Source organism: Carassius carassius, chromosome 37 (genome assembly GCF_963082965.1).
Source record: "Carassius carassius chromosome 37, fCarCar2.1, whole genome shotgun sequence".
Taxonomy (NCBI): Eukaryota; Metazoa; Chordata; class Actinopteri; order Cypriniformes; family Cyprinidae; genus Carassius; species Carassius carassius.
This window is the reverse complement of record NC_081791.1, coordinates 18,387,291-18,414,998: the sequence shown is the minus strand read 5'-3', so window position 1 is coordinate 18,414,998 and position 27,708 is coordinate 18,387,291. Positions and strand designations below refer to the sequence as shown.

Genomic DNA, 27,708 nt, shown 5'->3' with positions numbered 1-27,708 from the left:
TCATCAGATTAAATATTGGCTCAGTGTGACCAGGGCAATATTTTAAAACATAGAATTCAGGGTTTACATACCATTAACAGAGACGTTCTTTGGTTGATATGTGTATCCTATTTAAAAAGGTCTGCATCGCAATCAGCAACTGATTAATTGAGATTCCAGTAGCTTTACTGGCATGATAAAAAAGGCTTTACAAAGCCTTTGTACACATTGACACCACTTCGAACCATTGGTGTTGCACATTATTAAATTTAGAGGCTACAGTTAATAGTTTTCAGTCACGTGACTGGCTCAAAGACCTGTCAGGCAAAACATCCATAGGATTTCAGCAAAAGCTTGTCAGTTGTTTCCAATCCACAAGTATTTAGATATTTTGATGACTGCACTTACATCTTCGTCGAACACGAAGACATCTCTAATTTGACAGTTTACCATCTGATCTCACTCAGTAATTCTAGGCTGCATGGGACGTGACGTTTTATTTGTTACTCTTTGGTAGATACATTTATAATTTATATTGCATTACTTCTAGTACTGTTAGTACTGTTATTATATATATATATATATATATATATATATATATATATATATATATGTGTGTGTGTGTGTGTGTGTGTGTGTGTGTGTGTGTGTGTGTGTGTGTGTTTGTGTGTGTGTGTGTGTGTGTGTGTGTTTAGTTGGAAATTAAAAAAAATAATATATATATATTTTTATATTAATTGCATTCTAAAACGTTTTGATGTAATTGTGGTTAAAATCTGTATTTCAAAGTTAAGTTGAAGTTGGGCACATCTTATTTCATTTCCAGACAGTTAGTCCTTAAAAAAATCATTTCAAGTCACTAATGCAGCTGACATGAGGTAAAGTGGTGACTCATCTGAGCAAATTTGGGGAAGCATGGACAATTTAATCTGAATTACAGAGCATTGACTTATGTGAACACACGTATAAGTCCTTTGTTGTCAGACAGCAAGCTAGAAACTGGCCTGTGTTTATATTTTGGGAAAACGTTCCTGTCTTAAAACACCATGTTTTTGTGGTTAGCTTTGAAAGTCTTAGGCATTTGGACAGTCAGATTAACCTAAGTCTTTGTATTTGTGATGCACTTTTTTCCCTTGTTCTTTCATAGGTTTACTGGGAGATTGATTGGACGCTTTTAGCATCAGTCAATTCTAGCTATAGAGAATTTCCTCTTATTTTCAACTCTTTTAATTTGCTCTCATGTGAATTAACATTTCTGAGAAAGCAGAATCGCTGGTTAATTACAGCTTGAAATCAATACTATTTAACCTATTGAGGCATAAATATGAACAAACACATATTAATGTCAACAGCGTATTCAGCAACAGCTATTAGCGGTAATCAGACATTAATAATCTCAGAGAGGTTTGTCTTGTGCCTTTTTTATTTTCACGCTTCACTCATACTGCATGTGCTCTATTTGTATTGTATCAGCAGACTCCGGCGGCTGAGAGATGCAGAGATCTTGGTGCTATACGAGGATTTTCTGTTGACCCTGTGCTTAAGTGGTTGTCGCGGAACTTGACAAACCCTGTGCTCAGAAAAATGCTGGTAATATTAGCTCTCTACACTAGAGTAAATGCAGTGCCTTGCTAAAAAGAACAGTGCCACCACACAAAGGGGAAGCCGCACAGGTAAGTCGACCTCACTAAACAACTTTCAAAACAACAGCTAAACAACAGCTTTCACTGAGTAAATATGCTACCAGTTAAAAGTTTAAACACAGTTGGTCGACTTTGATTCTCATGATTCTAAAATCCTGTTGATCTAAATGTCATGCTTAAATGCATTTAGCATACGCTTTTATCCAAAGTGACTTACAGTGCATTCAGGCTAACATTTTTTACCTAACATGTGTTCCCTGGGAATCGAACCCACAGTCTTGCGCTGGTAACTCAATGCTCTACCACTTGAGCTACAGGAACAACAAATGCTTGAAACTAATTGTGTAGGAAAATATAAATTGCAGTTATGTAGGAGTTTAGAAGAACAAGCATGGGAATTCTTTCACAAATGAAATAAATAAATGACAATATATGCTTATTGACTTGTTTTTAAGGAGGTTTTCTGTTCTTATGGACCTTCTTTTTACTTTTAGAATGTCTTGGGTCAATGGCTTTAAAGCTGCAAGAGTGGACAACCATAAGACGGCATGGGGTGAGCGCAATGGCAGGAAGTCAAGGCGTAAAAGGGAGTCGTCCCTGTGCAACCCACGCTACATGAGCTGTCTACGGGACCCCGAGTCTATGGAGCCCCCTTCCCAAAACTACTCCCGTGCAGCAGGGTGCGCCACCAGCAGCAACTTCAGCACACGGTGCGTTTGGCAGGAAGACCATTATGGCAGGAAGGGTGATGTGGGTCTGAGAGCCGTGGACCTGGCTTTTGAAGATCCTGAGACGAGGCAACCGAAAGATGGCGAGGACATCGATGGCAGCGGAGAGGAGAGGAAGGGTCCCGACAGGTGTTTTTTGACTTGCATGTTGCGTCTGGCTCACGTTTTTCAGTCCAAGAAGTTTAAGTCGGCCAAGCTCGAGCGACTGTATCAACGGTACTTCTTCAGGCTCAACCAGAGCTCTCTTATGATGCTCATGGGGGTCCTTGTTGTGGTTTGCGGGGTTATGCTGGCGTTCCACTGCGTCCAAGGTCCACCAGATGTGGCGTTTACCTCGGTGCTCTCCGTAGCCATGGGGCTGTTCTTAGCCTTGATGGTGGTGTGTAACAGAAACGGCTTCCACCAGGACTACATGTGGATCGTGAGCTATTTGGTCATGGCGGTGTTAGTGGTTGTGCAGGTGTTTGGCTTGTTGATGGTGGATCCTCCCAGTGGGTCTGAAGGGATATGGTGGACGGTGTTCTTCATCTACATCATCTACACACTGCTGCCGGTGCGAATGAGAGCAGCTGTGATCACTGGAGCTGTGCTGTCCACCATACATATGATTATGGCATGGAGACTCAACCTTGAGGATTACTTCCTTACTAAACAGGTATGTGTATGCTTCTGATACAATTAAAATGAAAAGAGAAATATAACACACAAATATGAAAATTAGGCTGTTATTTACTTAAACTCCTGTTGTTCTAAACCTGCTGTATGCTGTTTTTTTGTATGTCAAGCTCCAAAAAGGACAAAAAAGACCATAAATGCACCAGTAAAGTGCTCCATACGACTTATGCTTAATATTCCAAGTATTCTAAAGCCATATGAATGAAAAACAGGCCTAAATGTGTTAATTTTAAAAATAGTTATAATTATTTATTTTTTACTGATTGCTCAACCTCAAAGCTTGCATATTTCCTATTATTTATTTATATACTGTATTTATTTATTTTCTTTTTACAGTTTTGACACTGTGTAAATACGGATATTAAATAGGATGCTACGTTTTTTTTCTCTACTGAGAATTAGAGGGGAGCTTCACTTGCATATAAAGTTTTTTGATGTTTTTGTCCTTTTTGAGCTTGTTAGTTTTGGTCTGTGTAAAAATGCATAAAATAAATGTTTTACAGAAAATAATAACAGCATATGAATTTAAAACAGCATGAGGCTGAGATAATAAAGACAGAATATTTATTGTGGGTAAATTATTCCTTTAATATAGAGGTAAATGTCCAGCATGAGAGATAGAACTCTCGCTGTAGAACTCTCTGAAGAAAAGAACTGCACATTATGTACACCACATGTCGCATTGCCACAGCGGTGGAGAATAAGCGCCAAGTAACTGATCAGTTGAAGACACAATCTTTCACTTCTCCAAATTCTTTGGAGTCACAGAGTTCAGTGAATAATTGGATATTGTTTGAAAGTTTTGATTGTTTCAGTACTTGTAAAGGAATGCCTGGCATGACTTTCCAGCTTTGCTTAGTCCTTCACTGCTCTTAATATGATGCATTTAACATGCAATGTTTCCATGCAGGGCCTAGAATGCGTCTATTGTGTCAGCTCCACGTTCGATGTGTTCTAGTGCTGACTCTGTTAATACTGGTTCAGTGAGCTTTGGCTTTTGCGTGTTTGCTCCTTAGACAGCTGGGCTGTGGGCTCTCTACTTGGCACTCAGCATGATAGGAAATGGATTGGGATAATGGCTGCTGATTGACTCAGGCCATGGCCTGGAGCATGTACTTGTAGATTCTCGTCATAGACATTTGGGATAGGTTCCAGCCCTGTGGGCAATCAATGCAGGAAGTCCATTGGTTGTGTGGCTGCTTAGTGCCTTATATAAATGCTCTCTCGCAGAGAGCAAGCAAGTTCTCAAGCAATGCCTCTATGTTTGCTTATAGTTATACTTATTTCAGTATTTCTACTTTAAATTTCATGTTTAATTCAATGTGTTACTTGCCATGTCTTTGTGTTTGTTCGTGAAATATACTTGCAATTTATACACCGTTTTTTCCTCCCAGTGTATCACAGACATCACAAAAAATGAATACCTTTGGATTATGTTTAATAATGGGAATTTAATTATCAGCAGGTGATTTGAAGTCGTCTTGATATGTATTATTATTACTATACTCTGTTTTTGGGTGTTGAAAGTAGTGCATGCTAAAATGTGACATGTTCAAAAACCCTCTCTCAGAACAGAAGTTGTCTAAATTCATCCTCAATCCATCACCAGTGCTATAACCAGTCTAGATAAAGCATCCACTTGTTAGTTGCTGGATAACTAGTATGGATAAGCACATGGCAAATCTGGGAAATGCAGCTATACCTCTGAAAGCTCATCTACTGTTCATTCCCTTTATCTCTATGCCTTCTCCATTCTGTCTGTCCCCCACCATCCCTCTCACAACCCCTCAATCCTTCTTGCTGTGCTGTTTGCGTGTCCCTCTGAGATGACCAGCAGTGCAGTGCAGATAGAGCAGGTCAGTGGGCGATCACCAGTGGGACAATAGCTGTCTTTGTGAAGATACACACTGATGGGGTGGTGTGGGGCGGAATGTGGTGACAGGAATGGCTGTGGATCGACAGAATGAAACCTTGCTGTACTGAAGTGCTGGGCTGAAAAAAGACAGCCAGTCCAGGCCTTTCTTCCGCTTGCTCTCTCTGTCTCTCTCTCTCACTCACTTGTAGTCACGAAATCCCTTTTCACAACAGGGCTCATGAGATGGCCCTCAGTCGTGGAAGCCGCAGAGGCTTTTATGTGCATGGCATGCCGCTGTGTGGGTGAAAAGCTCCATACTGCTGCTCTCTTAAAGTTCTGGGCTGAGTGCAGGGAGGGAAGGTATTTCATAGATTTTGCTGTGTAGATCTTGGTTATTGACATGAAGTTCTTTTGGGAAGTTGTTACGTCCTGCGGTGTGTCATACTGTAGCTCATCTAAGTTCTTTTATAATTATTATGGTTTTTATTAGTGCTGTCAATGTTAAAGCGTTAACGCATGCGATTAATTTTTGTCTGGTTTAATGTGTCAAAATATTTAACGCAATTAACGCAGCATCCGTATTTTCTGCCATCCGTTGGCTAGCTTTACATTATATGATCACGCTCTTATTCATTTAAATGCTTTTAAATATTTCAAGCGCGGCAAGACAAAAGAGAATGCGCTGTCTGTGAATGCCCTTATGTGACGCATACACACGTACACACACACACACACACACACACACAATGCATAGACAGGGAGCCAGAATCCAGTTCTCTTAAGCGCTTGAACTAACAATAAACATCCCAAAGTGCCAGTTTTGTCGATTATCCTCATAGGAGCGATCTTAAATGATTTATATAAAGTCTAAAATGAATAAAAAGAGTTGTGAGAGAATGAGGCGAGATCCATAGACAGTATATAAACGGTGAGATCCGCGTGTCTGTCTGCTCTTAAAGGGACAGCAGCCAATAAAGCTTCCTGTCAGTAAAGTTAAAGAACAAAGGGAACAGAGAAAATGACTCGCTGCTCTTGACTAAATAACTTTTGTAGCTTTAATAAGGATGAACTATTTAATTTATAGTTTATGCAGTGCAGACTGCATATAACTTTGATAACTTTATTAAATTTCTGTATATTTCCTAACTGTTAAGACAGGAAGGGCAGGAGTAAACATGACATTTATTATGGGTTTATGTTAGCATTGTTTTAAGTTTACTTAAATTAAAAACTGTTATGTTTTTTAAGCCTAATAATAAATGTAAAAAAATAGAAAAAAATCAGTAGCTGTATTAATATCAGTAATACTGGCCTTCATTCATAAAAAGATGCCATTTAAACAAGTATTTAAAATATACTGTCTTTGTTGTTTCTACATTAATTTGATTAACTGTGAAATGATTACATTAAAAAATATATTAAAAACGTACAAAAACATTTCTTTTTTTATTGCGATTAATTGCGATTAATCACAGTAAAAATGTGTGATTAATCTAGTTAAAGTTTTTAATCGATTGACAGCACTAATTTTTATATAAAGTAAATATAAGGCAATTCAAGACAATTATAAGGCAAATCAAGCAGTTTTCTACAAGTGAATGGGCCAAATGCATTGCCATACTGCTATGAACTCCACTTAAACCTTAATAAATGAGAGATTACACATAATATTTTGTGCTTAATTATGAATATAATATTTAGTAAAACAACAACAACATCACAAGACCTTTTAAATGAACTAGGCAAGGCAAAAAGTACTTAAAATGGTGACATTGACTGTATATTTCAACCTAGCCTTATTGTACATGAATAAATATTTTCAAAAAATAAAATTCTTTGTAACCGTTTTTATTTATTTATTAATTTTATGAGTGCGATTTATGCAGCTTTTCTTTTGCGATGACATTAATTAGGCCACACAGGCTTTTGGATAATGTTATTCATTAACTAAATAATAAAAGCATTACGTTTTGGATTTGGTAATGCTCAGTTTTCACAATTTATTAATTTCCCAATATATATAAAATACAATTGATAAAGTAAATTGATTTTATGTTAATTAAATTTAAAAAAAGTCGCATTATGGACAATTGCACACTTGTAGCTATTTATGGATACAAATTGTTCAAATGGAAAATATGTTTGATCACTTAATCGGACTGCTTGGTGGCAGGTGTGGGACTGTTTGTGTCCTGAATTTTGGCTTTGACGTGATGCATGTTTGCATTTATTCACTCAATTCCCAGACATGTAAATACAAAAATAAAAAAATAAAAAGTCACATTATGAAGAACTGCCAACTTGTAGCTTATTATGGATAAAAATGTAAAGCCAAGCTCACTGTTCAAATGGAAAATATGTTTGGTCACCTGGTCGGACTGCTTATTGGCAGGCATGGGACTGTTTATGTCCCGAGATGCAAGTTTTTTGGTTGTCATATAGAGAGGCGGCAGACACTGTGATTTCACTGGCACTCTGTGACTCCAGTCTATGAGCGCACCTGTTCTGTGGCTTTTGTTCCAACCTTGTCCCATGGGGTTAAACTAGGCTCATGAAGAGACCAGCAAATTAGAGACATAAATGTAACACCTTTTTCAGAGACACCAAGCTGAATGTGTTATTTTTAGCCCAAGACCTGGTTACATGCTTGTGTATAGTAGCTAAATTAACTAATGCATAGCCGGATACACTAAATATATGGACTTCATTGATCCCTGAAAACTGATTTAAGCAAATTTCCAGGAAAATTCATGGTGATGAAAATAAACGTTGACTTTATACTCTGTGAAATTGTTCTAAAATCAGTTTTTGTTAGCATACATCAATGTAATACCTGTTATTGTGTTGTTATAACAGAAAAGAGCAGTTTTAGCCAGATGCCCATAGCATGTATGATAGCTAGCTCCGGGGGAAAAACCTGTTTGCACAATGCTATGAGTTGTTTGGAGATGCGTTAGAGATGCATTGATGGTCATTCCACTGCAGCAGAGAGACAGATAACTGATAACTGAGTGTTTGAGTATCAGTTAACAGTACATCAAGGTCTTAAGAACAATGCATTTGTTGATGAAGAATGCATGTGTTCAGATACACTCATGAGTCATGAGCTCAGTGCTAGTATATAGGCGTGTGGTTTCTGAATGATGAAACAAATGTGCTGCTAGAGGAGAATCAAATGGCAGTGTTTGAAGAGTATTGGAATGATTTTGTCTCACTAGTTGTCGGTGCTCTAATGTCTGATATAATAATTGTATAACCTTCAGTTTTAATTTAGAAAATGCTTTATTCTATATATAAAAAGTAAGTAAATTATTATTCTTTTTTTATTATATTTGGATGTAGTTTAAAAAAAAAGCATTTTAAATTCTCAAAAAAAATTATTCTTTATTTATTTAAATTAAGAAAAATTCTGTCCATTAATTTTTTTTTGGCCCTATGAGACAATATAAATGTTGCTTTTTTTATTTTATAACCGCAAGCAATGAAGGTCACATGCAACACGTTTTGAAATGAAAAACAAAATGTTATTTATTCGTCCTCATGTCATTCCAAACTCATATAACTTTCTTTCTGGATCACAAAATAATTTTTGATGGCACATTTCTTCCCATTGAGGTCAGTGAGGTCCAGTGTTATTTTGAATCCCATTGACTTTCATTGTATGAATAAAAGCAGTTGCAACATTCTTCAAAATATCTTCTTTTGTGTTCCCATGAAGAAAGAAAGGTTTATAACAACATGAGGGTAAGTACATTTTTGGGTGAACGTCACTTTAAGGAGCAGCAATGTCTAATTGGAATTTGATTCAGAATCACTAAATTTATTATGATTCTCATCTTCAGTCTTTTAAAATCAAATTTCACTTACGAGATGCCTAACAACATTGCCATAAAGTGCACAGCTAACAAACACAAGCCTAAAAATCGTAGTACCAAGAGCTGTTTTGCCTGCAGAGCGATCAGTCAAAACTTCTGCTAATCTTAAGATTAGCGCTTGCTTTGCTCTCAGCGGTGTGACCACCATGCCAGACTAATCTGCGCAGGAGGTGTCATAAATTAGAATTTAATGATAAGTGCAATGTTGCACTCGATATGCATGTGATGATAAAGGTAATAATAATAGCATTGCTAATAATAACATTTCAATGGCGGACCACATAAAGGCCTGTAATAGTCTAGCAGACACTCTGTGTGGTTTCCTAATGACCGGAGTTTTCTCACTCAGAACAAATACTGGGTTTTAGCACTGTGACGGCTAAATGTCATGTATTAGGATTCCAATAGTGGTGGGAAACTTTAATCAACATGGCACACAGGCTGTGGTTCTTTTTCGCCCTTTGTTTATTTCTCTAATGTTTCACTGTGTGTGTGTGTGTGAGTTTCTGATTTTAAGAGACAAAATCTGGAAAAGGGTTAGAAAATCAAACTAAGCAGAGAATAATATGGTGAGTCATAACGTTTCACCAAAGTTTAAAAACTCTGCTATGCTCTGCAGCAAAGGCCATTGAGTTCTCTATGCCTGCTCACTTTAAAACTGAAAAATGCATACAAAAAAGGACAAAAGTAATTCATGAGAAAAACAAAAAAAAATCTCATTCAAAGCTATCATTTGGATTCAATTATAGAGCCAAGTTGACCATGTTTATGATACTTTATGCTGCTTTTCTGTCATTCTTTTCTTTGTTATTTCATGGAAAAGAGCAGCCTGCACAGCTGTCAGAATCTCTTCTTTTGTGTTTCACAATCCTACAGGTTTTTAACGACATGAGTGATCTAATCCTTGTATAATTAGAGAATGGGGATTGTTACGATGATTTATCAAGTTTATTTTCGCACTCCTTTGGCATCTAAATCTAATCATCTCAGATTATTCAAGTATTGATGTGCTTTTAAAGTGTTGTCTCTTATTCTTGTCTTTTTCGTCTGAGGAAACTATTGATTTCCACTCTTCTTCGTCTCCTCTACGTTTTCCACCTTTGTACCTTTAGGTCTGTCTCTTTCAGTGTATGTTTCATTGCACAGGGACCAATTGATGTTTTGTGGGATTTCAGGATTTTTAAGATTTTTCATCTTTTTTTGGATTCAGGCCATTGTGGTGACCTGAGTGCTTTTGCTGTGCATTGGAGAACTGAGGACTCTAAAAGGACTCTAGGTGGATTTTAGAGCAGTGTGGCATTGCATTTGGCTCATTTGCTTGCAGAAATGGCATGATTTACCTCGGCAATTGTCATCACGGCCACCAAGCTCAAATTCTGTGACTTGAACTGCTTAGAGCTCAGTCTCTATAATCCTTAGATTAGGATGGCTTCACTTTCCTGCCATTTTTATTTTGAATTACTTGTGTGTTTGTTGTTCGACTTGAATTCGTCAAGCTCTACCCATTGTCATTTTGCCTTTTCCAAGTTCATCATAACAATAAAAAATTCCTGACAAGGTGCTTTGAGGTCTCTCAGTAACATGGCGGATCCCTGTGAGAACCAGTTTCTCGGTGTATTTATGTAAACAATGCATAATGTCCATGCCGGGAGGAGGAGGAGGAGGAGGCGGCGGCTGTCACATGCCTGTCACTGTGATCCTCTGACCTTGTGTGCTTCTGACAGACAAGCTCAGTGTAGTCCTGGAGCACTTTAGTACAGTATAGTGCCTAGAATAGAAATGAGGAACACATTTATTTTATTTTTTTGACTTCAGATGTAACATCAACTTGTCTATTTTGTATATGTGTTTTTGTCATGAACTTTCCGTCAACCCAAAATTAAATTGAGCTATTGACTTATCCTTATGTTGTTATAAGCTCTAAGTTATTATCTATTTGTCAGAGCAAAAGAGAATTTTAAAGATCTTAAAATTGATGACAGTTTATAGTAACCACGGGCTGAATTGTATAATAATATAACTGATTCATGTAATTGTAAAATTTGGGATGATCTTGCACTCTGGCTGATAGACTCTACTGTTTTTGAAAAAAGTATCTTATGTTCATTTACGTCATAAAAAATACAAATATTACAATTTCAGTTTTCTATTTTTAAATATTTAAAAATGTAGTTTATTCCTGAGATGGTAAAGCTGAATTTTCAACAGCAGTTACTCATGTCTTCAGTGACGCATGATCCTTCACAAATCATTCTAATATGCTAATTTGGTGCTCAAGAAACATTTTTATTTCATTCAATTTATTACAATTAATTTCTTTCCGTTTATTTATTTACTCATCCCATACATTTGGAAGGTGGTGTTAACCAATGATTTATTTTCATGTCATGGCCAATATTAAACTTGTATACAATTTCGTCTAACTAAATGTGAAAAGAAAAAAAAAACAACACTAAAAATTAGTAAATTTAGCATCATAACATTATTGTGTGCACTTTTATGAAATGTCTTCCTTGTGTCCCACTCTAAAACATTACAGCATGAGGGTGAGTAAATAATGACAGAATAAACATTTTTGGGAGAACGCATCCTTGAACTATTAGGCGTAAACCAATCTAACTCCAGTTTTCCGTCTCACACACTGAAGCTTTTTGGGTCAGTGCTAATTTGTGGATTTGTTTGGATCCTAGTTTGTTTTCCTTTGGCTTTCTGTTTGGGGTCATTTGTATACAGCTGTCATATGTCCTGAAAGGCATCAAGCCTATTGTACTATCGCTGAATATTTCTAATTCGCAGCTGGTTTTTTTTTTTTTTTTAGATAATTGTCATGCTATAATTGGCGAATGCATCTTTTGCCATACTGAGGGCACTTTTCATAGTCTGGAATCACATGACTGATTCTGTGACCTATTTGTAAATTTCCTCTTTCTTCAGGCTGACATAGTAATTTATCAGGGGCCCGGGGCCTCAAACTGTTATGAATGATAAAGAAATAAACCATCCCTTACTAGAACCAAGAGGAAATGCCTTTGATTCAACATGACCTGCATATGGGCTTCATATTCCTGCCTACATTTGTCTTAAGAGGGAGCAAACTTTAACCTTTACCTCATTTTGCTTGCACAACAAATGCTTTTTCAAATGTTTATGAGTGGACTTTAAATCCTTATAAACTACAATTTATTTGCCATAAATGGTAGCTTAAAAAGCCCGGTAGTAAAGTTGTATTTCATATGCCTGTTTTTGACTGCCGTAGGGATGAGACCTCAGTAGATATACAAGTCCATCTGAGGTCAGAGATGTTTTTATAAGTTTGCCTTTCCAGGAATTTTCTTTGCTTAAACCTTAAAAGCCTTCTCATTCATGCTGCAAACACACCAGCAGCATCCGACATTCCCTTCAAATAAACATAATGATTAAATTCTGGATATAGGCATCAGTGGACCTTTAACTGAATCTTAGCGTAAGGTCCTGCACATATATGTGTGTATATAACGTTACGTTTCTGGGCTGAGTTCCAGTGCGAGTAGGGCTTTGGCTTTCTTATGTAACAGCCCTGTGAAACCAGAGCTTTCGCTTGACGGCGACTTCCCAGAAACTGACTGTTTTGCCTACTTATCTCTATTCATTTAGATGTTCTGCCCCCTCTCTTTTTTCTTTCTCCCTCATTCTCCACCACTCCTCCTGCTCTAATTCTCTCTGATATTGTTTGTTTGCTCTGTGCAATGGCTCCTGAGATCAGAACTGGAAGATAGAGAGTTGATCCTTATGGTATAGCAGCTGTGGATTTTGACCCATGGAATGGTTAATAACTTTTTAAAGAAATAGTTCACCTAAAAATGAAGTATCTGTCATAGATTACTCCCCCTCATGTCATTTTGGTAGAGAAAATGTTTCTTCTGTGAAACAAAAAAGATTTTTGGCAGAATGTCCAAGCAGCTTTTTTTCCATACAGTGAAAATGGTGAGCAATTAGTTTCATTAAATAACCTCTTAAATTTCAGTTGGAATGACATGAGAGTGAGAATGTGAAGACAATTTTCATTGTCCTGTTGTTGTAACTATCCCTTTAAGAGTATTTTTTAGGTTAGCGCCGTGTCATTCAATCCTCTTCACTTAGGAGGTGTATTCACACTGAATCAGTTTGCAGAATTAGTCACACAAAATTAGTTGCAGTGTGAGTCAGGGCTTCGCTGAAATCTTTCTGGGACCCCCAGTGAGTCATAAGCCGTAAGGGCTATAGAGGACTGTGGAGAAGTTTAGAGAAATACAGTTTTTAAATAAATAATAAAAAAATATTATAATAAAAATATTAAAATATATAAAATACAATTTATATACATAAAAATGTTTTTATTGAGAGAAAAAAGCAATGTTAAATATTTGTCACGTAATATTTTAAAACTTTTAAAATAAACAAACAAACAACACATCCAACAGTACAGTACTACTGTGAACAAAACTGACTGATATTTTAAATAATATTTTACACATTTATTTATTTATTATATTGTAAATGTTTCATAGTATAAATTAGGTGTTTTTACATTAAAATATTTGACATTTTTGGATGGTGGTCTCTTGCACAAGAAAGGATTCATGGCATCTAAAAGATTCCTGATGTAGGCAACCCTGAGGAGTCATGTTGCATTAATAATGTGATAACACTGTTATATGAAAATCTTTAGCAGTTCCCAAAAATGTATATGCATTGTTCATTCTTTTAAGTAATACTGTTGGTATGCCTAAATTCACTTGTGGCATTTAAAATGATTGATTTTATTGTTTTCTCTGAAAGAACCAGCCCATTCTTTTGGGAATCAGAGTAGCTGTGTCCCACTGTATGTTTTGTGCATTAGATTCAATATCAGACAAATCAGGCAAATCATGAGGAAGATGACCGCACATAAATCTAAAACACACAACCAAAAACCTACCATGCAATGTTTAAGTGTTATGTCCATGTCCATTTGTGTAAGCGAAAGCAGTTCACATATGCCTAGTGTGAAACGGCTCTAGTGAGGCATTTGGAGTGCTGAGATGGCATAGGAGGAGGTCAAGAGCTGGTAATCAGTGTTTCTGTCTCTGAGAGCGTGTTGAGGGGCTCTATAGCTCGAGGGCTTTCAGGACTCTGTAGCTCACAGCACTGAATGACAAGACATCATGTTCTTCCTTGAGGAAGCTTTGTGGTATTGTGCCAGGACTGAGCTGCTATATGGGTGGGGTTCATAAAAAAAAAAAAAAAAGATTTAAATCTCCAAATGATTGTTTTCCAGATTATCCTATTAGGGAAGATGTTTGATGAAGAGGGCCATTAGCATATGGCTTTGTTTTGAAAATCTCCCTTTGTCTCTGAGAGAAATACATTTATGTTCTAAAATCATGTTTCAGAAGTATTTCTTTCTTTATGTATTGCATGGCCTTGGTCCAGATTAGCTGAGCCCATTGTGTTTGGTGTCATTTTTCACTGCTCAGCTGAGACCAATTTTATCTTGGCCCAAACTATGCCTTAGATCAGTGCCAAAAAAGACCAAAGTCCAAGTCCTAATCTTTCTTTTCTTTCTTTTTCTTTTTCTTTTTTTTTCTTTGTTACTTTTTCCATTCGATTTCTTTCCTTCCCTTTACTTTCCTTTGCTTTTTCACTTGTCTTCCTATCTTCCTTGATTTCTCTCATAATTTTTCTTTAAATTTTCCTCTCCTTTCCTTTCCTTTCCTTTCATTTTTCGGAGCAGCTCATTGTTAACGTTACAGCTGCTCAATCAAGGAGAAAATGGAGGACAGAGTAGAACCGCTGGGGCGGAAACTAGAACAATGCACGGCTGTCAATCAATCCTCATGTCTCGGCCCAATGCAATGTGACGTCACACTGCACGAGAATAAAAACGGCAGGCCTAGTGAGACTGATTTGGTTCAAAGGGGATTAAAAAATGAGGAGTGGGTGGATTTTTATCATGGGTGGTTGTGTTCACACACTGCCGACACACATTTGTACAAACACTATGTAAAAGTAGATTTTGCATAATAGGTGCCCTTTAAACTAAAACAATTTAACAAAGAAAAAACAACTTTTTCCCCTTCCTTTTTGCTCTCTTTTTCTTCCATTTTTTTTATTATTTATTTTTCCTTTCTTCCTTTCTTCATTACTTCCTTTGTTCCAACAAAGTGACAAAGTGAACTGAGAGGAAATCCACCCTAGCGCAAGTCATGTTTGACAAAGTTAATCGTCTGGAAGTGACACCACTCCCCATATAACTTGATGTTTTCAACTTGCGGTTGCCAAGACAGCAACAACATCTGGATGTATTTCTGCTCTAGTCTTGAATCATGTGAGCCCACAGCACATTTAAATCCTAAATGCCGTCATTATTTCATTGTAATGAAACATGTAATAACTTCATAGCCAGTGAAATATATCTGCATCATTCAGAGGAGATGGCAAGAGCTTCTCTTGAACACACACAGAGTATAAATATTTCTATTGTTAGTCTAGATTTCTTTCTGTTTCTCAAACTTTCCTGTATTTCCTTCACATTTGCTAACCTTGTGGCACAGCTAGATTCTGCTATATAAGCAGAAGAAAGTTTGGTTTACCACCTTATAAGACAATGTTTAGACTCTTTGATAGGAAGAGTCCCTGTTAAAGAAGAATAAAATCCCATCATCCCTCACTCTTGCCACACCAGCCAGTATGTTTTGGGACAAATGCAGAAATTGTGTGTACTGTATACAAATTCTTACTCTCAAGTGTAAGAGAAGGTTTCACATGTTCATGTGGATTTGGAAAGACTTAGTCTGGTTTGGCTTTATGCTTGTCAGTTCAGGTCAGCTTTATTATGAGGATTTATTAAAACAGCAGTGTCTTTATTCTATGACATTTCCAAACACACAGTCATCTAACACAGGCTGACTGCTCCATGTGTGACTCATTGTCTCTCACACACACACACACACACACACACACACACACACACACACACACGCGCGTTCAGTGAATGATCTGACAGTCTCATTTAATCAGTTTTGCTGTGAGGTAAAAGCATGTGACATTTGTTCTGTCAGATCTGTCCGCTCAAATGTCAACCTCTTTTTTTAAATTTACTATTATGATCTGCTCTCAGTCTGTGGGATGTAGATGAATTGAGGGGCTGCTGTTTATTGGATGTTACACAAATAAAACGGGGGCTTGTTGCAGTTTATACTAATGCTAACTGTTGATGGTGTTTTTGGTCAAAAAAGATTGTTCTTTTGAACTTTATTCATCAAATTGATGAATATTCTGAAAAAATATTGCAGTTTTCACATAATGTTAAGCAGCACAGCTGTTGTCAGCATCAATGATAATAATAAAAAGTGTTTCTTGAGCAGCAAACCAACACATTAGAATGATTTGTGAAGGATTAAGTGATACAGAAACTGGACTAATTTGATGCAGAAAATTTAGTTTTGCCATCACAGCAGTAAATTACATTTCATAATATATTAAAATACGATGGAATATATTAAAAAGGCTGTTTTTAATGTTTTTGCCGAGTTTTTTTTTTTGGGGTTTATTTTAAATGGTAGTGTATTTGGAATGTATATTGTGTATTCTTAAATGCTACATCACTGATAAGTGTTTTCAAAAACATCAGTCTATGCTTTTCTTTTGTTCTTCTTTTGAATTAATAAACAGGATGCATTTAATTTAAAACGAGATTAAAAATAATTACTCACCAAGTCAAATCAAGTGCTTTTATGGAATCCCATTAAAAAATTAAACTGCGACCATTAGGATCATCCGCACACTCAACTGTTGTCTATATAAAGACCATCTCATTTTTATAATTTCACATGTTCTTAATCCAGAAAATCAAGTGATGACAGTCTAACAACAGGCCCTTCTGTGAAGAAAATGCAGTCTGCCAGCACACTAATACAGGTCTGATATGAAGTATGACTGTAATAAGAATCAGATATACTTTTTAAAAAAAATTGAAATATTGCTAAACGGGAAAGCTGAAAGCTTAAGACACATCCACAGAATCACCAATGTATTTTGTTGTCAGTTTAGGTGAGGATTTCTGTGGGAGATTGATCAAAGAGGAATCAAATATTCTAGTAGTACTTTGCTAGTTGACTAGTGTGGCCACACATGGAGAATTAGCAATCTGTCGTGTTTGTGGCCACATCCCAACATTTTCCATGTTTAATCAGCTCTGTGGTTTGGACCGTTGGTGTTAATGAGTCCTGCCTTTTCTAGTTTCAGAAAACTTGTGCTAATGGACCACACAACCCACCTTAATGCTAATATTACGCAAACCATCTGAGCAAATGGATGCCTGATGGGCCTGGCTTTTCTCCCTGAACTCTAAAATCTGAAGATGTTTTCACATTCACTCTAGGGGCACTTGAAAGAGGGAGTGGAGCTATTTTTCTGAAGCTCTGCTGTGCCATTTCTTGTCAAGTGGATAAATAAAGACCGTTCCTCTTCGACAAAGAAGAAAAACGCTCGTTTCAGAGAAATGGGCCTCAACAAATTCTCTCAGGCAAACTGTTTCTGACTGAAAGAAAATGATTACTGTTTGCTTGGGTTGTGGATTGTAGAAGTGTACTCTTACATGTGATAATCACATATTGACTGTGTGTGTTCACTGCCATATTCAATATTTCAACTCATGTTATGACCATGTAAACCCGATAACATCAGGATACCAGGAAGAGACAGGACATGACATAATCTCTGGAGCTTTGTTCACATGAAGCAGAACTCAAGCAACAGGAATTAGCATTTAATAAATGGAGAAATGTGCTTAATGGTCTTAAAATAGGCTTGTCTTTATTTATGCCAAATAGTCTATCATTTGTTGTGACGTGACCTGCAAATGATTTTGTAAGATTAACTTGCCGTCTTTAAGATACCCGTTATGCAATTCTCAGAAACCATTTGCAGTAAAACTGCAAACCATCTTCAGTTCTCTTAAACACACAGGTTCGACCGCATACCATCTAATCCCCAGATACTTGTACTGATCTAGAGATAAAAGACCTGAAACACAAAGCTGGTTACTGGATGCTTTTCATATTACAGTAGAAAGTAGGCCTAGCACCTTATACTATTACATTCATTGGTCTTCAGCTGTGTGGATCATTTCTCTGCACTTTGTGTTGTGTTTGTTTAAATGTCAACTGCTGATGGCACTGAAATGCTGAATAATGATTGAAAATAAGCAGCTTCAGTGATTGGCTCGCAAGAATCAATATTTCTTTTTCCCCCTGATAAACGTGCAGGAAACTGGCTGTTGCTGGAGGAAAGAGGGATGAAGTGTTTAGACTTTTACTTCTGGATAAAAACTTTTTCCACTGTTCGCTTTTCAGAGATATGGATTGCCAGGCGTTGGGAAGCAACTTGATTCATGCAGTATGTCTTTTTGATACAGAATCTTTCCACACTCTGTTGGAGTTCGAATTTCTTTTCTTATAAATCCCTGAAATTTCGTAGGATTGATTTTAGCTTGAATGCTGACAGCCCTCAGTACCTCACCCCAACTCTGTGAAGTTCATGGCTGTTTCATTGTGGTCTTAATGTTCTGTTTATTCCTGATAGATGCTCATAGATTAAGTGGATTGAAGAGAATAAGTGAGGACATTTAGGACACGAGTCACCTTTTTGCCATTAAATAAGTCCAAAAATGTTTGTGATATGGAGCCAAACATGGGTTAAATTAGAAAGCCATAAATCTTTCTTGGTTTCCCTCTGAACTGGAAAAGATTTACTATTGGCTGACTGAGTCTGTCTTTTTTTCCCCCAAACAGATGTTTCTTTGTTTCTTTATATGTTGTGTGTGTGTGTGTGGTTAACATACACAAAAATCAAATCCCATCGAAATCTAAAAATATTTAAAATAAATATTGAAAAAATATTAAAACATTTTGTATTTTACTATTAAATAATTTTATTCAATTTCATTTGATTTATCCAGACCATAGTCAATTAATATGTTAGTCAGAAAACCACGTGTGTTATGAAAGTACAACTTTAATTGAACTTAAATGGCCTGGATAATAATCATGAGCCAAGTCTATAAATTACGTCCAAAATTCAGCTCGAAAATCATGTCTACGCACAGCTTTAAAGCAAAGTGAGTCCTATGGTGATCTCTACCATGGATTGCAAACAAAAATAGTCAAGCTTTATCTCACATATCACATCCAAAATTGTATTCCTCTTCTCATATTCTCTGTGCAGTTATGTGCCAATGCGATGATTTTCCTGTGCACCAACATCATTGGCATCTGCACACACTACCCAGCAGAGGTGTCTCAGAGACAGGCCTTCAAGGAGACCAGAGGATACATCCAAGCCAGAATACACCTTCAGAGAGAGAACCAGCAGCAGGTTGGCAAGCTCTTGAGTAAACAAACACACCTACCCGCCCGACACTTGTTTACCTCATGAATGTGCATGAAGCATGCTGATAACATGCTGTGCTTTAGCTCTTAGTAAAACCGTGGGAGAAAAGTTACAACTTTAAATTCATCCTTTAAAGCACCACTGCTTCAGCCATACACAAAGCTTTTAAACATTGTGTCAAGTTAATAATAGTAATATGACTATAAAAGCAAGTCTGGAAAAATTTTAATTTTCTAGTCCTAGAGATTTGTTTTCACATATAGTCTTGTGTGTGTGTGTGTGTGTGTATATGTATGTGTATATGTATGTATATATGTATATATATATGTATATATATATATATATATATATATATATATATATATATATATATATTAGGGATGGGACGGTATGAAAATTTAATATCACGATTATAGTGACTAAAATTATCACGATTATCAATATTATCACGGTTTTGTTGAAACGAGATGAAAGTGTTCAAAAATAGTTGATGCTCACACTGAAAACATTTCAGCAAGTTTTATATTTAATAATCAACAAACAACTAATAAAAAAAGCAACTCTATGCACTTAATTTAAAGAAAGATTAAATTCTGTGGCATTTCCTTCCTTACAATGAAAAGTGTAGAAGCATAGAAAAGCATAGAAAAGTCACTGACTTTCGCCATTCCTTCTCGAAAAAAACAAAAAAAAACATTGTGCGCTGCGCTTGCGTCAGACTGTTGCTGGCTGGACATGATTTAATAGTGAGTTATTAAAACCGCGATAATCAAATACGGTTTTAATGATAATTCATTGTTAAACGATATTACTAACCTTCGGCACATTTTATCACGGTTATCAATAAAACCGGTTACCGTCCCATCCCTAATATATATATATATATATGTATATAGATAGATAGATAGATATAGATATTTGACATTTAATATACGTTTCTTCTAGTGTCAAATATTGCATCGGCTAGATATAAGTGTCCAGTGATTGTAAAATTTAGCGAAAAGTCACACACTTGCTTTCACACACTTGCGTTCTCCTTAAACCTATATACAATTCTACCCTCACACACACACACACACACTTACATTCTCTTTTCACCTACATATATTTATATTTTTAATATTAAGATATTGCTGTCCATAGCTTGCAACCTCCCACTTTATTCACTTCCTTAAGATTTTTTTAAGAATTAAAAATCCATATGCACATATAATATGTGTGTCTGGCAACACGACTGAGGCTGAGCCCGCATCCTCAATCACAACATGCTCAAAAGGCGAGGCCATGTAACCTTTTCACGATGTAATATTTTGAATGAATACCTGTCAGGGTGACCCTGATCGCGCCTAACCTGCCTTCCGTTTCCACTATACTCTCTCTCTCACACACATACATACATTCCTCTCTTACATACTCATATTTTCTTCAGACATGCATACATTCTATATATATATATATATATATGCATGTGAAAGGATAATTGGGGGAAGTCGTGGCCTAATGGTTAGAGAGTCGGACTCCCAATCGAAAGGTTGTGAGTTCGAGTCCCGGGCTGGCAGGAATTGTGGGTGGGGGGAGTGCATGTACAGTTCTCTCTCCACCTTCAATACCACGACTTAGGTGCCCTTGAGCAAGGCATTGAACCCCCAACTGCTCCCCGGGCGCCGCATCATAAATGGCTGCCCACTGCTCCGGGTGTGTGCTCACAGTGTGTGTGTGTGTGTGTTCACTGCTCTGTGTGTGTGCATTTCGGATGGGTTAAATGCAGAGCACAAATTCTGAGTATGGGTCACCATACTTGGCTGAATGTCACTTTCACTTCACTTCACTTTCACCATGTGTGTGTGTGTGTGTGTGTGTGTGTGTGTGTGTGTGTGTGTGAGTAGAAATGTATTTATATGAATGGAGAATGTAAGTGTGTGAGAGTGCCAGAATGAATTATGGCTTGTATGGCTCCTCATGTGTGTGTGTGTGTGTATGTATATATATATACATATGTATATATACATATACATATACATATATATATATATATATATATATATGCATACATGCACAATACTATATAAATACATATCTATACATATCTAGTCTATACAAATACATTTTATATTTATTTTCATACATTTTCATACATATGTATATACATTTGTAGATAGATAGATATCTGCATACATATGTATTGTGCATATTTATGTTTGTGTATTTAATCCCCTAAAATCTTGAAAGTTTATCACAAAAATCTAAAGGTTATTACTCTCCACATATCCGTGTATGTGTACATATACATACATATACAGACACATGCTCACTGGTGTCATCTCAAACCTGATCCAGGAGCGCCTGCTGCTCTCTGTGTTGCCAAGGCACGTCGCCATGGAGATGAAGGCGGACATCAACGCTAAGAAAGAGGATATGATGTTCCACAAGATCTACATCCAGAAACATGACAACGTCAGGTACACAAATGCCAAGACCAGCACATGGTGTCATACAGATACGGGTGCCAATGTTATCCTCACACCTCCAGTATGAGAACCGGCAGTGTTATAACACTCAGTCTCCACGTGATTGAAGCCAGCGACAAGTCTGGATAAAACACAGACACATTAGACACAGATACCGCTTAAGGTTATCTTTCCCAAGGCTGAAGCGATGTTGAATGCTTAAACGCAGATTAGCATACTCACTATTCCTTGAGACGTGACTTTTCTGTCTTTTCTTTTTTTTGAGGGTCAAGTTGGGTTATGGCTGCTTGTTATGTTGTACCAGAAGTTACACAGTCAATTAACAGAAAGCTGCGCGAAATGATATGTTATCAACTTTAGTAATTCTGTTACAAGTTTGGAGCGTGTGGAATACAACATGTTGTCCTGCATAATCCCAGCCAGCTCAAAGCATCTGGATGTGTGCAAATGCTAAATGTCACAGACTGTGTCGTGATCCTGCTTTCCAAATGTTGTGAATTTTATCAGCCATTTATGAAGGCAGCAGTGCCATCTGTTGTCGCACGATAATGCATCCGTACCGTGTGTCCATTCTGTCAGGTCTTAAATTGTAGTTGATGACCATCTATCCTCCTCATGGCTAGGAAGCCTTTAAGGACACCAGCCGAGTCCTGCTTTTTCTAATTGAAGGATAGACTGAAGTATTGAGAGTGGCCACCCTCTATTCAGAAAGTGAACTGAATCAATTTTTTTTCTCGGTTAGCCCATCAAACCAACTTCAGTGACCCAGACAAGGTTCTTGGTGATTATTGACCTCATTTTCTCTGTCTGTTCACGCAACAGTATCCTGTTTGCGGACATCGAGGGCTTCACCAGTTTGGCGTCTCAGTGCACGGCTCAGGAGCTTGTGATGACCCTGAATGAGCTTTTTGCTCGCTTTGATAAATTGGCTTGGGTAAGTGGACACCATGAATTAATTTTAGTGTTACTATTAAAAAAAGTGTTACTATATAAAAAAAAAGTTATGTTAATGAGTTAAACTGATAGTAGTAGTATCAGTAGATAATATTTATATATAACATATTTTTCACTTCAAGTATAAACAAGTTAAAAACCAGGTAAATTATTATAATATAATTTATATTGTTTTAAAAATGTTGATGTTTTACTTGGAAAAAAGTCAAGTAAAAAAACTCATTGCAAAGTAATTTTTACAGTGTAACCACTAACAATGTGCCAAGTTCTGTGGTCAGTATTTACAAGCTAATAAATATTTTTTGATGGCAAGTTACTTTAAAAATGGCCAATAATATAATGTATACCATTTGTTGTGCATACACGAATGAATGAATTGATGTGCCTTTTTGCCTAAATAATATTTATAAAGTTTATACAGCTTTGTTTAAATTCTTTTTAAATAAAGCATGCTAACAATCAGTTCTTTTAAATGCTAGAAGTGAATCATAAGTGCATCATAACATGTCATGTAAAGTATGGATAATTATTTTGACATTTGCAGTTTACATTTATTACAGTTATTGCTTATTTAATAGTGTTTTTTAAAGATCAACTTAATGTGAGTGCGAGATGACAGCAAATATAATCTTTATGTAAAAAAAATAGGCAATAAACATGCACAATTAAATGTGGTTACACTTTATTTTAAGGTGTCCTTGTTAGAGTGTAATTATAATTTTAAGTACTGAGTAATATTAATTAACTGCATGTACTTACTATATGGTTAGGCTTAGCATCATAACATCCTATTAGGGAGGATTTCCGCAATAATGGTTGCATAAATGTGCTGTGTTATGTCTGAATTCTTAGGAAAACCACTGTCTGCGGATCAAGATCCTGGGGGACTGTTATTACTGTGTGTCTGGACTTCCGGAGGCAAGGGCAGATCACGCGCACTGCTGTGTGGAGATGGGAGTGGACATGATTGAGGCCATCTCGTACGTGTTCTTCACATCACTTTCTATATCGATCTCTCTTCCTCATCAACACATTTTTCAATTAAAACGCATGCGTGTTGCTACATGTGCAGATTGGTGCGAGAGGTCACAGGAGTGAATGTGAACATGCGCGTGGGAATACATAGCGGCCGTGTGCACTGCGGGGTGCTCGGCCTACGCAAATGGCAGTTTGATGTCTGGTCCAACGATGTCACACTGGCTAACCAGATGGAGGCGGGAGGTCAAGCAGGGTAAAAGTGAACACCACTCATCAAAAATGTGATCAGTAATACCTTTTCTGTTCAAAGTTGGCTATAAAAGATGTAGAGATTTGTGTTGGAGGAGTAGTTCACCCAAACATGAAAATCTGCCGAAAATGTGTTCACTCTCAGGCCTTTAAAAATGCAGATGCATTTATATTTTGAGATTTTGAGAAATTAAGCATTTCATCACTTGCTCACCAATGGATCCTCTGTAGTGAATGGGTGCCGTCAGAATGAGAGACCAAACTGTCCACGTGACTTTATTCCATCATTTAATATCTTGTGAAGTGAAAAGCTGAACAAATCCATCATTAATAATTTTTTTTACCTTTAAACCTTCACTTTCGGCTTAAATAAGTGTCCTCTATCCATAATATTTCTTTCTCCAGTTATATTAGTCATCTTGTCTAAATCAGAAGGGAATTATTCACACATCAAGCACTGTTTACAAGCAAAAAGAGTTTAAAGGTGCAATGTGTAATATTTACAACGATCTATTTACATAAATGCAATGTACCGTATTTTTCGGACTATAAGTCGCACCTGAGTATAAGTCGCATCAGTCCAAAAATACGTCATGATTACGAAAAAAAAAAAAAAACATATAAGTCGCACTGGACTATAAGTCGCATTTATTTAGAACCAAGAGAAAACATTACTGTCTACAGCTGTGAGAGGGCGCTCTATGTTATCAGTGGTATGCTACAGGAGCACTGAGCAGCATAGAGTGCCCTCTCACGGCTGTAGACGGTAATGTTTTCTCTTGGTTCATTTCTCTCGGTTCATGTCAAATTAATTTTCATAAATAAGTCGCACCTGACTATAAGTCGCAGGACCATTTTTTTTATTACCTAAGATTGAGCTATTTATATCTACATACACCACGGGTCCCCTTACATGGAAGTCGCCACCTTGTTTGTACAGTAGCCCTAAACGGACAAACTGCTACAGAGCGTGTTTCGTCACTTTATTGTTTTTGCGAATATAACACTAACACAAAGATGAATAAGTACCTTAACACTGTCAATAACATTGATTTATTTAGTAATTAAGTAAATATAATTCCTTGATTTACCTTTGTAAAGAAATCTCATTGCTCTCTGCTCTCTTTACCGATGACATCTTTACCTGTGTCGGCCACCGTAGCTGCTCTGAAAGGAGGGGTGAGCGGGGGACTGAGCCGTTGGTTCAGCTAGATGCCGCTAAGAATTACACACTGCACCTTTAAAATATTTCTAAACACACATGTTGGTGGATTTGGAAGGGCTTGTTCACATGAGGAAGTGTTAATGTGGATTAGGCGCTCGTATTTATACTTGTGAATTATAATGTTTTTATTAGCTGTTTGTACTCTCATTCTGATGGCACCCATTCACTGCAGCAAGTGATGTAATGCTACATTTTAACAATTGTTTCTATGAAAAACAAACTCATCTATGTCTTGGATGGCTTAAGGGGGAGTAAATTTGCAGCAAGTTTTCATTTATTTGGTGAAATATTCCCTTTCGTAGTAAAACTCTGTGTTGTGAATGTTTACAGGCGGATCCACATCACCAAAGCCACACTGCAGTATTTAAATGGTGACTATGAAGTGGAGCCAGGTTTTGGAGGGGAGAGAAATGCATACTTGAAAGACAACAACATAGAGACGTTTTTTGTCCTGGGCTGCAGTCAAAAAAGGGTCAGTCAAATGTAATCATATGGATATTGTTTATACAAAAAAATCATTGCAAAAGTCAGTGCTGTTGCATAATGTTTGGAGGTGAAGGCTGTGTTTTGTTGTGCCTTGATACAAATTAATGAATTTCCCTTTGGGGATCAATAAAGTTTCTATTTATTTGAGTTTGCTGGAGTACGGTTTAATTTCCTGTGTGTGTCCTTGTGCCAAAATTCTCTTGCAGAAAGAGGAAAAAGCAATGATGGCTAAGATGCAGCGTGCTAGAGCTAACTCTTCAGAGGGTCTGACGTCACGGTGGGTTCCTGACAGATCTTTCTCCAGGACTAAAGATTCCAAAGTCTTCAGACAGATGGTGAGGTCCGCTCCATCCGCTCTCACGCCGTCTGATCTCCCCTGCACTTCTTTATAGTGCAGTGTAGCAACAAGTTGTAATTGAAGCAATTTTCTCCGGAGCTTGGCAGTGCCTATGTGTGAATTGCTTTTTCCCCTTTCTAGGTGATGACTTTTCAGATTTCCATCAGGGTCACACAAAAAAAAGCAGGGACAGTAACAGCGTGATAAATAAATATTGCGTCATACAGTGTTAAAAGGAAAAGAACAAGTGCACAATATGAACAAAGATCATTATTTAAAATAGAAGTTTATTTGTAGAGAATTAATTGGCTTTCCACTAGATTTCTGTTATTCTGTGCATGGGCATACTATTTATTTATTTTTATCATTATTTCATGTAAAAACATCTTTAAAAAATATTAAACACAATTCTATTAATTAATAAGATTTGGTTAAAAATAAGGTGAGGAACTTTGAATTAAAAATTATTTAAATTAAGTTTATTTGAAACATACAAAATATGTGTTAAAAATTGTTAAAAACTCTAAACACCTTCCAATATATATTCTTTAAAATAACATGTAAAACATTTTATGTGTGTTTATATAATATATAATATATTGAAAGTATACTATAAACTAAAATACAATGTATTATCTTAGTTTTGCCTTGCAAGTAAATTCATATAGTTCTTAATCAATATTTTTGTGTAAAAATACATAAACGTCCTTGAAATGATTAATGCAACATTTTGTTTTGAATTCATGAAGTTCTTATGAAAAAATTTGTCACTGGGGAAAGAAAACATAATTAAATTAAATCTTATTTCAGTATATTATTTTTAATACTATGTATGCAAATACACTGTTAATTAAACATTTTATCTGTATTTATTTATACTATATTCTTTAATGTAGTGTCTATTTACACAAAGTGCAAACAGCCCGCCTTGTTGAGAGAAGCTATTTACACAAACTCCGCCCACCAACTAGTCAAAATTACAAAAGACAATCAATATCTGTCAGCTGCAGTGGCACAGATGGTAAAATGTGCGCTGTGCATATTTTGACATGATAGCTGCCTTTTGGCAAACTTCACATCAGAAATGCATTTTTCAATGAAAATGAAGTAAATAATCAAAAAGTTTACACTTAAGTGTAAATAGCATCCATCGCTAAGAAAATATGCTATTTTCACTTAGTGTAAATAGCATCTAATTGCTATTTGCACTGTGTAAATAGCCTCTATCACTATTTACACTTAGTGCAAATAGTCGCTGCCTATTTTTAATATATATATATTATATAATATAAACTTAACAGTATGTTATTATATTATTAGACCGATATGTTTTCAAGTAAATTTATCGTGTTTTAAGAATGCTTAGTTATTTTTCTGGAAAACAAGAACATGATTATTTGCAGTGTAAGATCCATTTCTCGTCTCAGTCATGTTCTCACTGTCTGGCTCTGAATGTAATTGGAAGTCCCTGAGTGTTAATTAAAGTGGCAGTGGCTCTGTGGGGTTGGCTTCGGAGCGGTCTGAGAGGAAAACCCAAAATGTGTTTTTCTACTTCCACTGTGTTTTTACTGCCCACTGTAACTAATCTACCTGTCTGTTTTCAGGGCATAGATGAAGCCTCCAGCAAAGATAAGTGAGTTCTGCTTTTATTAGGACACAAATCCATTCTCTCTGGCTCTGAAGGGGCTTACGGGTTAGATTTCACAGGCTGTTTTTTAACAATCTGTGAGTCGCTTTAGAATAGAGCCAACATAAAATGAATGCTCTAGATTAGGTTTCAAGCAAGTTTGGCCACCACTAATGCTTATTTTTTCATAATGGATCAAAAACAGTAGCTTATTATGAGGATAAAAACAGATATAATATA

At 36.5% G+C, this 27,708-nt stretch overlaps 1 protein-coding gene across 2 annotated transcripts in view; it reads left to right on the top strand.

Moving 5' to 3' along the window:
* Positions 1-27,708, top strand: part of adcy6b (adenylate cyclase 6b) — a 40,645-nt gene that overhangs the window by 5,526 nt on the left and 7,411 nt on the right. Inside the window, exons 2-11 of one of the 2 annotated variants that reach the window (XM_059527953.1) lie at positions 1,456-1,652; positions 2,117-3,005; positions 18,980-19,129; positions 21,482-21,603; positions 22,435-22,546; positions 23,419-23,546; positions 23,639-23,797; positions 25,349-25,490; positions 25,711-25,839; positions 27,446-27,474. In XM_059527953.1, coding sequence (XP_059383936.1) covers positions 2,118-3,005; positions 18,980-19,129; positions 21,482-21,603; positions 22,435-22,546; positions 23,419-23,546; positions 23,639-23,797; positions 25,349-25,490; positions 25,711-25,839; positions 27,446-27,474 — 1,859 coding nt within the window. In that variant the 5' untranslated portion in view covers positions 1,456-1,652; position 2,117. Of the gene's footprint in view, positions 1-1,452; positions 1,653-2,116; positions 3,006-18,979; positions 19,130-21,481; positions 21,604-22,434; positions 22,547-23,418; positions 23,547-23,638; positions 23,798-25,348; positions 25,491-25,710; positions 25,840-27,445; positions 27,475-27,708 lie in introns of both variants that reach the window. The other variant, XM_059527954.1, reaches the window with a different exon arrangement.